This window comes from Hoplias malabaricus, chromosome 3 (genome assembly GCF_029633855.1).
Source record: "Hoplias malabaricus isolate fHopMal1 chromosome 3, fHopMal1.hap1, whole genome shotgun sequence".
NCBI lineage: Eukaryota > Metazoa > Chordata > Actinopteri > Characiformes > Erythrinidae > Hoplias > Hoplias malabaricus.
In genome coordinates, this window is record NC_089802.1 from 72,734,729 (window position 1) to 72,750,248 (window position 15,520).

Here is a 15,520-nt window from a genome sequence, read left to right on the forward strand (position 1 = left end):
ATCAGGTAAACACCAACAGTGTAAACAATGCACTTGCTGCTTCATATTTCCTGGGTTTTCACAATACACCACTCTGAATGTCTGGTATAAAGTGTGTATGGGTCAATAGACCAATTGTCTGACCATGTGTTGTGTGTGATTGTGTGTGGCTGTGAAGGTTTATGTAAGTGTGTGTATTTAAAATAAAAGTAGTACTTCTAGTGCAGAAAATATCTTTCCAGTACAGAATAACCAAAGTTAACATTAAAGGGAAAGTCCAACTAAATTTCAAAATTTCTGCATAATTCATTAATTCACTCATTCATTATCTGTAACCCTTATCCAGTTCAGGGTCGTGGTGGGTCCAGAGCCTACCTGGAATCATTGGGCGCAAGGCGGGGATACACCCTGGAGGGGGCACCAGTCCTTCACAGGGCAACACAGACACACACACATTCACTCACACCTACGGACACTTTTGAGTCGCCAATCCACCTACCAACGAGTGTTTTTGGACTGTGGGAGAAAACCGGAGCACCCGGAGGAAACCCACGCGGACACAGGGAGAACACACCACACAGACAGTCACCCGGAGCGGGAATCGAACCCACAACCTCCAGGTCCCTGGAGCTTTGTGACTGCGACACTAACCTGCTGCGCCCACCGTGCCGCCCATAATTCATAATTCAATTCAGCTTAATATTAATGAGATTTGGTAGGAGCTTGTATCCAGACCCCCAGTTTTTAAACATGTTAAAGAGGTACGCAAAGCAGCGTTAGAAACACCTAAGAACTCCAGTTGATATGGCATTGTGTTTCTACCTGAGCAGGAGCCAAAGTCTGCTGGAGGACAGTGGTATTACTCACTATACTACAGGGACCACTGGACTCCCAGAACTTACCACCACCGCTGTGTTAAATGTACCACCACTAAGATTGATGATGTGTCCTAAAAAATATGTGGCGCCCAGGCTGCCTTACCTGAGGGGGTTAAATAAGTGAGATGAGTCATGTACAGGTAGCGGTGAAGTAACCCTCCACACCGCTGATTTGAAGGGTTTGGATTTACAAACCCATCTTATCAATCAAACATTTCCAAACAGCCCAGAGACGTTAGGATGTTTGTACAATAAACCATTTCATGTCCAAACATACAGTAGGTTTTGTCTATATCTACGCTGTGGAATTATTCTTAAAACTGGGAAAAATGTGTGGATTGCACTACAAGTTTGGAGCTAAGGCTAAGGCTAAAATAAGCAGTCCAGCCCTCAGTCCTCTACTTAAATACCCACATCCCTGAGCTGCTAAATATAGGTGAAGTGTCACACACGGTAGTCTCATGTCTAAAAGTGAAGAACACATAGGCCTGCTGTCATCCAGGCCTCTTTATAAACTCACACTGAAGCTCAGGTTAAAATCAGCTCTGTACCATTACAGCTTTGTTAAAATAGGACGGTGCGTCTAGTTCTTAGTACAATAACTCATCACTCTGTCATGTGATGGTCAGCCAGGCATCGTCACCATAGTGTGTCCACTTTCATTCCTTTTATATGCCTTTTACTCTGGAACTAGAGGAGGATATCATTTAGGAGAAGTCAATAGTAATCTGTGTGTGAGTGAGTCTGTGTATCCCCTGGATAAACCCATTCAGTTCTGTTGTGATTTCAGCAATGCTTTCTTAATAGCTCCACGTCCTTTCAGACCCACATAGGTTCTGTTCTTTTAATTAAGCTACGTACCGTGTGGATTTTTGCTGATCAGAAGTGAGAGTGGAGCTTGACATTTCCCCTTTGCTGTTAACCTGATGGGGACAGTTCTGATGCTCTGCTAAGTCTTCCATTGCTACTAGGAGTTTCATTTTCTCTGTGTCTGTTATTCATTACTGGAACTCCTGCTTCTCTTCTTTCCTAATGTTCACAGATACCTCCTGAACTTAATGAAGGGTTGAGTATTATACAAGAGTCGCATTCTTTGCGTCCGTGTGTGTGTGTGTGTACCTCGGCACTGTTTAAATGCCTGGCGTCTTGTTTGTCTAACTCTAGCTTGGTGACTAATGTTTAAAAATGTCCACTTATCAGGGACTGCATAGTAATGAGAGCCTCTCAGTGCTGCTTACACAAACAGGAAACCCCCTGTCTCTCTCATACACACACACACACACACACACACACACACACACACACACATACATACATACACTGTGGTTTTGCTTTGTGCAAAACTGATGTTTTCAATATTTACTTGGTATTTAATCTTGAAAACAGGTCTTGTTTGAATCGCTTTTAAATAAACTGACCTACGTTGAGGTCAGTCTAAATGTTCTTTGTAGAAAGCATTACACAGTGCCTGCTGAATCACAGCCTCTAAATATAATCAGGCATATGATTATGATGAAACTGCAGCTCATGTTTAACCCGTGTTATTCAGAGGTGGGTAATCTACATCCACACTCCAGCGAAAGTATCTTTACTCGGCTAAAATACAGACTCAAGCAAAAGCAGAAGTACTGCCCCAAAATCAGCTACAAAATATCTACTTAACCGAGCAGTCGGCCATTTTCTCCAGGGATTCTTAGAGATGCCCAAAACATACTCTGGATATCCTACACTATCATTCATTAATTATCTGTAACCCTTATCCAGTTCAGGGTCGCCGTGGGTCCAGAGCCTACCTGGAATCATTGGGCGCAAGGCGGGAATACACCCTGGAGGGGGCGCCAGTCCTTCACAGGGCAACACAGACACACACACACACTCACATTCACACCTACGGACACTTTTGAGTCGCCAATCCACCTACCAACGTTTGTTTTTGAACTGTGGGAGGAAACCGGAGCACCCGGAGGAAACCCACGCAGACACAGGGAGAACACACCACACTCCTCACAGACAGTCACCCGGAGGAAACCCACACAGACACAGGGAGAACACACCACACTCCTCACAGACAGTCACCTGGAGCGGGAATCGAAACCACAACCTCCAGGTCCCTGGAGCTGTGTGACTGCGACACCTACCTGCTGCACCACCGTGCCGCCTCCTACACTATCATTTATGATATAATTTGAATCATCGACACTGGCTGTCATAACCATGTAAGATGATGTAGGGATCGCACTAATCTAAGTGTTACATTATACATTGAATTAGTAACTAAATATACACAGCCACAATGTGAGTGTGTCAAACATAGACTACTCCCTAATAGACCTGAGTACATGTAAAGTATTATGATTTGAAAATAAGTACAAAACCATCAGAATGTACTTTCACGTACATGCACTTGTAAAATGTGACTAATTACCACCCACCTGTGCTGTTATGTTGATGGAAACATAGACCGTTGCTTCCTGCAGAGAGGCCTGTGTGGTTAAGGTGTTACTGTAGCTGTGCCACCACATTGACCCTGAGGTATTTCCATGGGGCTCCACTAATCAGACTGTTCTCTCTCTCTCTCTGTGTGTGTGTGAGTGTGTGTTTGTGAATGACCACACCTGTTTTCTGCTGCCATCCTGACCTTTAACCTCTCCGCTCAGTATAGGCCAGACCGCTGGGCGCTGTGTGTGTGCAGGGCCAAAACACTGTAACACAACCCTTCAAAACAGACGCTTGACACTTGTGTGTGAAGGTGTGTACTTCAATGTGCGAAAGTCAGAGACCACTTTTTTGTTATTTTCAAAAAATAAAAAAATAAACGTACTGTTTACCGACGCGAAAGTGGAGCTTGGTAAAAGTTCTGTTTATCAGATGAGGACACTTTCAATGGCCTCTCAGCTCTTTTGTGGTAGTTAAACGTGACCTTTGCTCTATGTCTTTTATTCAAAACATTTATTTTGCTTGTATTTGCCCTTTTTATAGCAGTGAATGATCACATTTCCATTTTATTCAACAATATCTCCTGAAAAACTGAAAAGCTCGTACTTATTGGCTGAACGTTAAATAAAACGTCAATATGTGGGGGTCTCTGACCTTTGCACAATACTGTACATGTGTGTAAGTCCATGTATGTGTGTGTTGTGTGTGTTAGAGAGCTGTGAAGCTGTTGATTTCCCTGCTGTTTGTATGGCCTTATCCAGCTGAGCGGTTGTCGTGGAAACGCTGTGGGGAATGTATTTGATTTGCAAATATTTTTGGAAAACAAAGTAGCAAGATGAGATGGAGAGAGAGAGAGAGAGAGAAAGAAAAAGAGAGAGGAGATGGTGGAGGCTGATAATCTAGTTATTGTCTGAGACTCTCAGTATTTTAGCATCACCTTTCATTAAAGGTCTTCAATAAAGTTTGTCAGAATCAATTACATTAGTCAGGAATGTCATCTGCTCTTTTTTTGACAATAGATTGACAGATCAGAGTAATAGACGTAGATGTTAATGTGCTTTCAGACCTATAAAAGCTGCTTACTGCTGTAGCCACTGATATAGAGGCTGGTAGATATAAATGTGATATATGGCTTTTTAACATTGCCATTATTCTACATGTGCCTGTCAGCAACAGCCTAAAAACATTTCAAAAGGCCTACTCTCATGTACAACATTACGCACTACAGTATGCTGTAATTCATTCCTTCATTCATTCATTGTCTGTAACCGCTTATCTAGTTCAGGGTCGCGGTGGGTCCGGAGCCTACCTGGAATTATTTGGCGCAAGGCAGGAATACACCCTGGAGGGGGTGCCAATCCTTCACAGGGCAACACAGACACACACACACAGTCACTCACACACTCACACCTACGGACACTTTTGTGTCGCCAGTCCACCTACCAACGTGTGTTTTTGTCTCCTCACAGACAGTCACCCGGAGGAAACCCATGCAGACACATGGAGAACACACCACACTCCTCACAGACAGTCACCCCGAGGAAACCCACACAGACACAGGGAGAACACACCACACTCCTCACAGACAGTCACCCCGAGGAAACCCACGCGGACACAGGGAGAACACACCACACTCCTCACAGACAGTCACCCGGAGGAAACCCACGCAGACACAGAGAGAACACACCACACTCCTCACAGACAGTCACCCCAAGGCAAACCACACAGACACCGGGAGAACACACCACACTCCTCACAGACAGTCACCAGGAGGAAACCCACGCAGACACAGAGAGAACACACCACACTCCTCACAGACAGTCACCCCGAGGAAACCCACACAGACACAGGGAGAACACACCACACTCCTCACAGACAGTCACCCGGAGGAAACCCACGCAGACACAGAGAGAACACACCACACTCCTCACAGACAGTCACCCAGAGGAAACCCACGCAGACACAGGGAGGACACACCACACTCCTCACACCCGGAAGGCGGAAGGCAAGAACACACCCTGGAGGGGGCGCCAGTCCTTCACAGGGCGACATACACTCACACATTCACTCACACACTCACACCTACGGGCAGTTTTGAGTCTCCAATCCACTTACCAACTCCTCACAGACAGTCACCCAGAGTGGGGCTCGAACCCACAACTCCAGGTCCCTGCTGCGGCACCGTGCCGCCCTACTGTAATTCTATGATTCTAACATTAGAATCATAGCGGGTATAAACCTTAGGCACAAGTCCTGTCAGTTTCCAAGACTGGGCTTCATGCTTCAGGCGAGTGGCAAAGGCGTGGGTGGAGACAGAGAAAGGGACTAATTGCGTATTCGTAAATCTGTGCATACTAAATGAGGGAGAATGTATAGGGAAGGTCTGCCTTATAAGGCTTTAGGGGAGGTTTTTTTGGGAAATAATTTCTTAAGATTTAATAAACAGAGATGGGTTTTAGGGGAATAATTGATCATTAATTAACCCTTATCCAGATGAAGAGGTTACTGAGGATGAATGAATGAAGAAATATATGAAGTGTTGTTTCAGTTCATTTTTATTATTATTATTATTGCTTTGTTTATTTGAGTAATGGTGACATTCTTAATGAGTGTATGATTTCATATTGTAGTGATGTCATCTTGAGCGCTAATGATTTTGAGATGGTGTATAACTACGGTGTTTCTGAAGCAAGCAGCTGTTGTGAAGTCAAGTGCTACATTCACTGTGCTTCATTCAAGGACATCAGTGTTTACTCAGCAGGTGTTAATCTAGAGAAACATTCCACTCAGCTTTAACTTATTAAATCAAACTGAGATTCCGTTAACCCTTTACACTGCAGACTTCCTCATGCCCAAAAGTCTGTACACACCCTTATCTTACATTAGGGTGGAGCCATTGTGGAAACAGATGTTCGAATGTGCTTAGAAATGCATGAAATGAAATGGGACACTGCACATTAACTTACTGCCATCATATAAAGCCCCACAGGAACTGGGCTGTGGAGTAGTGGAGGTGATTCTTTGGTGCGATGGCTCACCACCCAACACATCTGGGATGATTTGGGGCGGAGGTTGTAATCCAGAGCTAATCATTAACACTGTTACCTGACCTCATGAATATTCATAAGGCTGCCATCCGATTCTCACAGAAATGTTCCAATTGTCTAGTGTTGTAAAGCCTTCCCACAAGAGTTGCTAAAAGCTGTTGCTACAGCAGACAGACAACTTCCTATAGATAACATTATTGCAGAATGCATGATGGATTAGGAGATGTCCAAATACTTTTGGACATATGGTGTAATTTGAAACTAGTATGTGTCTCTGTGGTTTTCAGAGAGAGGAAGTGAAATGTAAGTTCACATACAGACTCAATGGTTTATGTGGCTAGGACGTTTACATGCACCGACACACACACACACACACACACATACTCACGTCTTGTACAGCAGAAATTTATTAAGTCAATTTGTGCACATATGGCTAACCTTCTCTGCAACGTACAAAGTAACACAGGCAGTGGATTATTACTTTTGTAACCACTCCCACTCTTCCTCTCTCTCTCTCTCTCTCTCTCTCTCTCTTTCTCTTTCTCTGTAGGAAGTCAAGAGCTCTCCCTCCTCTCCTCGGAGAGTTATGGATCAAAAGAATACAGGAGCGTCTGGGAAAGAAGTGTCCAATCAGAATGAAAACATGAGCGTCTGTAAGTAACTGCCTCACCTCCTGTTCATTGCTAGCTACAGTGATTTGATAGGGACTATTCCAAAGGGTGTGTATGCAACATGATTCAGGTGTGTGTGTGTGTGTGTGTGTTAGTTCCCTCTTGCTTTTTTTGGTACATTTAAGAACAAAAGAAGGCCTGAGGACCAATGGTCCCCACATTGTACAGAACGTTACTTTCACTAACAAGGTTTACACACTTCATTTCTATAGCCAGTTTTTGTCACATATCATCGCTGACAGGAAGCATTGAATCTCCATTTCTGGTGGAAATACCAGCTGTCGTCTATATACTCTTAAAGCTTCATGATTAATGGGCCGAAAGAAATAGCCAAAAATATATTTTTAAAATTAATTATTATTCAACATAAATTAATTTAATTGTATTAATTAAGATAAAAAAACTTTGGAGACACTAGGTTCTGCTTTGTCCGAGTACAATTCATTGGTCCATTGTATTGTTACACAGACGTGCAGACATTATTGTAAACAGGTGTAAAAGGACACCCTTCATCCAGCGCTACGGCCGAGTATTTCCACAAACAGGCCAGTTCAGACAGGCAGGGTTTCTTACATCATAAACATAAAGAACCAATCCCCTTCACTTCCTGGGCAGAGTTTTCAAGCTGCAGATGCGTGACAGAGGGGTGGGTGAAGGGGGTAAACGTCTGGTAAGGATTCAGGAGATTTTATTTCTTGGGAAGAACTTCATTTAAAGAATAGAGATGATTTTAGGGGTTTAATTGATGACCAGGGACTGTATCACTGGTACTTATATCTATCATGTAAAAACGGCTTTTTGTGTGTGTGTGTGTGTGTGTGTGTGTGTGTGTGTGTGTGTGTAGATAGATGTATCTGTTTTCAAGGTGACAGCATTGAAGACTATTCTCTGTTGCCCTGTGACACTGTGACAAGTGTGTTGACAGGCTAGGTTTTATGTATGTGTGTGTGTGGTGTGTGTGTGTGTGTGTGTGTTCGTGCTCATACACGTCGGCATAAATGTAGAGCCAGTAGCACGTTAGCAAGTCAACAGCTTTGTCTGATTTAGTGCTGGATTGGCAGGTGAAGAATGGTGTGTTGAGAAGGTTGTGCAGTGAATGCAGGGACACTAGTTAAGGGGCATTGTGGGCAAAACGCTAATTTCAGCATATGATGCAATGCAATGAAAGATGTTACGTTTTGCAGAAGGGCATTGAACACAGAGTGACATCAGTTGGTGTTTGCCTAACAGGAAGGGATTGCTTGATTTTATTAGCCCTCTTTCACACTGATCTTCAATTATCAGGACCCCCACCAGCGGAGGTAACATTTGAGTAAGTATACATTACAGTGGTATGGGTGGATCAGACGCAGCAGTGCTGCTGGAGTTTTTAAACACTGTCCAAACATTGTCCACACTCACTTAGACACAGCTAACTTGTTGGTCCATCTTGTAGATGTGTGTGTGTGTGTGTGTGTGTGTGTGTGTGTGTGTGTGTGTGTGTGTGTTAGCCATTATGTGTGTGTTCCAGTCAATCTTTTAACCATCTAATCTGTATATCAACTCGGCTTTTATATAATTTTTCATTCGTTGGACTCACACTCAACTGCCTCACACACCCACTGGCTGCTTTTAGCACCCAAAACACACACACACACACACACACACACACACACACACACACACACACACACACACACACACACACACACACACAATAATAACACCCCTCTATTCCCATCACTGCATACACAGAGTATTTTTTGACTTGGTATTCATCGCTAAAGCGTTTGCTATTGCATTCCTATGGGTCTGGAGATACTTCTGCATGGCGACCCTCTACGTCATGTTTAAGAATGGATGAGCATGATGAGCAAAGGTGTACACAAAACCAATCAATCTGAGAACTGTCTCATTCATCAAAGCCAATATACCGGTGTATCGTTTTTTTGGGAATATTTTTTTAAAATACATTTTTCACAAATATTAGCACGGAGGACATTTACAAAGTAAATAAATACATGTATAAAGACATTCACTTGTCATCTCACAGAATATTAGAAACAAGAATCATTGACTCGTGTTGAGTGAGAGCGTCTCAGACAGATTTATAAAGTAAGTCTAAACACTTAACACTTAATAATTCAAAAATCAATGCTTCATCTTCATCACTGCCAGCATCCACAAAGTTACAGAGCCATGACAGATTCTTCTACCCTTCTTTTTAATGCTACTGTGCTTTATTGGCACTTATTCTGGTTTGCTACTTTATCTGCATTCACTCTGGTAGTGTACTGTTACCTGTGTCCTCTAGGGGCGGTATTACACAGAGGACGGGAACGTTAGAGGGTTGTGTGCTATACTCAGTTACTGAAAAAGATTCTGTATTAATGCTATTACAGATTGATGTCATTTAAGAAATAACAGTATATCCACAAAGGGCCAGAGGAGTTTAATTCGCTACGAATCATTTTTGAAATTCCCTTCAGACTCTCCTGAAATCTGCCACTCAGTTCGCTCACTCTTCACAATAATCCTGGTGTAATATTTTACTCCTATGTGGACATTTGAATCATGTAAATTCAGCATAGACTCTTACTGTCTCATCACTTCCTTATACCTTCCTTACTCACTAACGTATTAGTTCCAGATCATGTCACAGTGAGATCAGAGACCTTATATCATAGACCAACTCAGACTTTTACACATCACCTTGTAATTAATATTAAATGTGTGTAATATGTTCCAGTGGAGTTTTTTTTAAAGTGGTATTGCCTGACTTTATTGTTATATAGACTTCAGCCCTTTTAACTAATTCTATCTACAACAGATCTACCATAGTATGTGTAGTCCACTGTTTAACCTCTTTTCAGAACTTAAGGAAGTAGAACAAGAATATGAAGTACAAAGTTAAAGGGAAATTTCTCTGATTCTTTACAAATCTCAGTACGAGGAAATATTTACAATAAAAACCTCAAAGAGGGCGGCACGGTGGCGCAGCAGGTAGTGTCACAGTCACACAGCTCCAGGGACCTGGAGGTTGTGGGTTTGATTCCCGCTCCGGGTGACTGTCTGTGAGGAGTGTGGTGTGTTCTCCCTGTGTCTGTGTGGGTTTCCTCCGGGTGACTGTCTGTGAGGAGTGTGGTGTGTTCTCCCTGTGTCTGTGTGGGTTTCCTCCGGGTGACTGTCTGTGAGGAGTGTGGTGTGTTCTCCCTGTGTCTGCGTGGGTTTCCTCCGGGTGCTCCGGTTTCCTCCCACAGTCCAAAAACACACGTTGGTAGGTGGATTGGCGACTCAAAAGTGTCTGTAGGTGTGAGTGAATGTGTCTGTGTTGCCCTGTGAAGGACTGGAGCCCTCTCCAGGGTGTATTCCCGCCTTGCGCCCAATGATTCCAGGTAGGCTCTGGACCCTCCGCGACCCTGAATTGGATAATGGTTACAGATAATGAATGAATGAAAACCTCAAAGAAATATTTTATATGAAATGGAAACATGCTTAATGTAAGAGAATTTCAACATAATATTTTGGTTTTAAAGGGAAAGTATATGACCATTTCCACAGTTTAACACAATTCCCTAGGGTTTCAGTGAATGTCTGTGATATGTTTTTTTCAAAATACCACAGGGATCAAACAGCACAGCTCCATTCTCCCATTCTCAACCTGTTTCAGCACCGATTCCTATGAATGAAAATGAACCACCGTTTACTTCAGTAAGAGCGCACAGGAATGTAAAGGTTTGTTTTGCTCCGTTTAACCTCATCTTTGTGTGATTGGAGATATCTAGAAGAGGGTGCGGGACAGTTCTAAAGTTCTAAAGGATGCGGAACAAGATCGGAACGGCTTGTTTTATCCCAAGGGCATCTTTTTTAAAATGATTTTTGAATCGGATTCCTGGATCACGGATACATGGTTGTTCAGTTAAGGCCACGTTCTCATCCACTACGGGCAGCATGACATAAATGATATTTCACATAGTCTTACTCAGCTTTTACTCTCATTGACTCACTGGTGAGGGCATCTGATTGGTTGATGTTAATGTAAGGCATGACTGAATGTTCAGTAAGTGAGTAAGTGAAGTGTGGTTGCCAGTCAGAGTGTGTGAGCGAGTGACCCCGTCTATCTCGATGACTTCAGGTTAAGGGCATGTCTGGAAGCCGAGCTAAAAAAAGGGCCCCCCCCTCAACGCTGCTGATCCTGGTCATCTTATTTTAAAGAGAAGAGGTGGCGGAAGGGGGAAGGGGAGGGATTTTTTGTGGGGAGGGGTTGCTTGTCTAAAATAAAAGCAGCTGTCACTGTCCTCTGCCATTCTGAGGTGAACAGGACAGAGGTCCGGAGCTGGTCTCCACACACACACACACACACACTTACACGCATCCGCTCACACGTACAAACAAGGGTCTGAGTTAGTGCTTTTAGCTGAAATCTCCAGGTGGGATCTGTATCGTCAAGGTGACATTGTGATACTGTTTTCGAACGTGGTGATATCAGCAGTAATCCTGTAGTAGGTAAGTGCTGTTTTACTAAAACTGGGCCTAGCATCCAACCTTTAAAACATGAGTTGTGTTATAGCGGATGTGTCTTTAGCGCAGTCTCGAGCATGCACTGTTGTGTGGTTATTCTGATTAATTTAGATCAGATATGGACCTCTTTTCTAGTAAGTACTACTTTGCTGAGACAAGGCCTAGCAGCACTTGGAGGTAATGGATGAAACTTTAGAGTTAACCATCAGGAATTATTGTAAATCTGTGAAGACAAGACTATATTTAGTACACATTGTGTGCATTCTGCTTTTCATTATTTTCATGTATTTGCCTCAACAAAAAGAACAGAAACATAACTTGTTCCCGTCCTGACACAGCTATGAAAGCTAACTCACTTCCTTCACTTGAGAATAATCCGCATTCGCAGTGTCATTCGACGCTAGCCTTTGATTTAATCAGGCCTGAAATTCAGGTTAAAGTCTCCTTGGGTTAGCGAGAGCTTGTTAATTATGCATAGTGAGCTCACATGTAACGTGATGACATCACAGTGGGCTGAGTGGAAATGAATATTGATGAGAGTGATTTACATGTGAGTGAAGTAATTAGAGAGATGCTCGTAATGAGCTGTTTTGAAAGGGAAGAGTTTCAGGTGAATGCTTGTCAGCTTCAGTAACAAAAAGAAAACGACAACAACAACAACAACAACAAAAAAACCCAATAAGGCTCAAATACAAGAACTGAGAAAGTGCAGTAGCATTCAAAATCAATATGTTCAAAATTGAAAGCCAGTTTGATTCTCACAAACGTATTTATTCGGAGTCAATAGGAATTTGTAAATAAAAATTAAGACATGTCCTGAATGATGAATGCAGCTGCAGAAGGCCCGGAATGTCCAAGAAGACTGTAGGGCAATGAGAAATTAATTGCAATAAATGAATATCCAGAATGCCTCATATTTCAGAAGTGGGGTATTTATACCAAGGCTGATAATGGAATACACAAAATATTGATTCTCACATTTAAAAAAGGCCTGAAGATTATATTTAAAGCCATGTTTGTTAGTTAATGTTACACATATGAAAATGTTCATTCTGTTATTGTCTGAGGTTAAATATTGTCATATTTTTAATGGATTGCAGGATGTAAAAGACAGAACTACAGAAGGTTTTTTTCTAATGGCTCTAAATGGTGGCTGCTGATAAAATGTAGCTCAGCTCAAATGGCTTGTGCCTGAGGCCTCTGTAAGTGCTCTCAGAATAGAGTCAAACACCAGAACAATCTGGATGGACATAGAGCTACCACCACTGCTCAACAACAGAGAGACAGAGAGAGAGAGAGAGAGAGAGAGAGAGAGAGAGAGAGAGAGAGAGAGAGAGAGAGGGAGAGAGAGAGAGAGAGAGACCAAGATAGATACAGAAAGAGAGAGAGAGGCCTGAGAGATAATGAGGAAAGAGAGAGCGGCAGAAAGCAGGAGAGCCATAGTGAGGAGAGATTGAGAGAGAGAGAGAGAGAGAGAGAGAGAGAGAGACCAAGATAGATACAGAGAGAGAGAGAGGCCTGAGAGATAGTGAGGAAAGAGAGAGCGGCAGAAAGCAGGAGAGCCATAGTGAGGAGAGAGAGAGAGAGAGAGAGAGAGAGAGAGAGAGAGAGACCAAGATAGATACAGAGAGAGAGAGGCCTGAGAGAGAGCAGCAGAAAGCAGGAGAGCCATAGTGAGGAGAGATTGATAGAGAGAAAGGAGAGAGAGAGAGAGAGAGAGAGACCAGGATAGATACAGAAAGAGAGAGAGAGAGGCCTGAGAGATAGTAAGGAAAGAGAGAGCGGCAGAAAGCAGGAGAGCCATAGTGAGGAGAGATTGATAGAGAGAAAGAGGCCAGAGAGAGACGTTACTGCATAAAAACATTGTTAATTTAAAATTTATAAAATAGCTGAAAACTTTAAGGACTACTCTGTAAAGAGAGAGTTAAATGCACAGTACTTCATACTCCTACTTAAAAGCCCACAATCTTCCTTTTTCTTTTGACTGTAATTGAATGCCTGGGTTTTTTTAATTTACTTCAAATGGTGAAAGAATGATCCTTCACGTGTAAATGGAAAGAGAGAGAGAAAATGGCTGTGAAAATGGATTAGAGGAGCAGGGAATGGTGGGGGAGACCAGTGGAGCTTTCTGGAAATGCACTTTCATGCATTGGACATGTAGGAAGTATCTCTTCCTTGGATCTCTCTCTCTCTCTCTCTCTCTCTCTCTCTCTCAGTCTGAAAGGTGATACTCAGCAGGCGCTGCTATAAAATAAGTCAGGTTTAATATATCCCATGGCACTGATAACTCCACAGCAGTGTAATCTTCTATTAAAATGAAATATATTGTAATAAACTGTCCAAATGTCTAAAATGAAGGATCAGTATGTGGTAATATATATGTGCTGTCTTTGGCCCAAAATTCATATATGTACATATTCATATTTTAATAATGTAGACCCAAAATTAATGTTCTCAAATGTAGCTCAGTTATAACTTTTACTAAAACTCTTAGGGACAGAAAAATATTATAGTCGTAGTATAATTAATTGATGGAAGTATGTGCAATAAAATGTAGAATTTATACATTTAATGGTGCCCACTTGTAACATATATTTATATGTCATTTATGTAATCTGTAATATTTTTTTTTTCATATGACATTCACAGCATGCTTTCAGCACCTCCATTTTCACACTGTTGTGTGAGTTGTGTGTTATGGAATGCAAAGGCCTGCTGATCTTTCTCAGCACTCTGACAAATGAGTGATCCTCTGTCTCTGCATCCCTCTGTCCACGTGTTTGAAGAGTGTCGAATGTCCTGTATCTCTCAGGTTTAGAGTTTCTGACCAGCTGCCTCTAAAACCAGGCTTATTAGAGACTGCATCTCTCTTTCTGTCTCGCTCTCTCTGTGGATAGCTTTACATTGACATGCTCTAAATAGCAGAGCCTCTAAAATTAACAGTCCCGGGAACATAGCTCCATCACATGAAGCTGGAGAAGCTCTAAACTGAGGTAAGGGAAGTGAGTGGGTTTACGACACAGTAACGAAATGTGGCCTGAATTCATCAGAGCTTAACCATCCCCACCACAGGCGCCATTACTTTACACTCTTGCCTCCAAGAATGTGCTAAACAATTTCAGATATCTTTCCCAGATCGGGAAACACTGATCAAGCATTGCGTAATGTCTACAGTCACATGATATTTATTAAAAGGCCACCTCTGTCATCAACTAAACCTGAAAAACTTATGTCTGTTCATCAATATTTGACTGTAACTATATGTAACTTTTGGAGGAGGGTAACAAAGTAAATAATTATGTTAAAATATTCATATCTTCATTTTAAAATTGACATACTAGGGTTAGTAACATTCATTCACTCATTCATTCATTATCTGTAACCACTTATCCAGTTCAGGGTCGTGGTGGGTCCAGAGCCTACCTGGAATCATTGGGCGCAAGGCAGGAATACATCCGGGAGGGGGCGCACAAACACAAACAGTCACTTACACCTACGGACACTTTTGAGTCGCCAATCCACCTACTTTTTGGACTGTGGGAGGAAACCGGAGCACCCGGAGGAAACCCACGCAGACACGGGGAGAACACACCACACTCCTCAGAGACAGTCACCCGGAGGAAACCCACGCAGACACAGGGAGAACACACCACACTCCTCACAGACAGTCACCCGGAGGAAACCCACACAGACACAGGGAGAACACACCACACTCCTCACAGACAGTCACCCGGAGGAAACCCACGCAGACACAGAGAGAACACACCACACTCCTCACAGAAAGTCACCCGAAGGAAACCCACACAGACACAGGGAGAACACACCACACTCCTCACAGACAGTCACCCGGAGGAAACCCACACAGACACAGGGAGAACACACCACACTCCTCACAGACAGTCACCCGGAGGAAACCCACGCAGACACAGAGAGAACACACCACACTCCTCACAGAAAGTCACCCGAAGGAAACCCACACAGACACAGGGAGAACACACCACACTCCTCA

At 42.9% G+C, this 15,520-nt stretch overlaps 1 protein-coding gene across 1 annotated transcript in view; it reads left to right on the top strand.

The window, feature by feature from the left end:
- The window catches only part of xirp2a (xin actin binding repeat containing 2a), a 38,945-nt gene that overhangs the window by 6,946 nt on the left and 16,479 nt on the right, over positions 1 to 15,520 (top strand). The window contains exon 2 of the mRNA XM_066664277.1: positions 6,891 to 6,993. Coding sequence (XP_066520374.1) covers positions 6,891 to 6,993 — 103 coding nt within the window. The remainder of the gene's footprint in view (positions 1 to 6,890; positions 6,994 to 15,520) is intronic.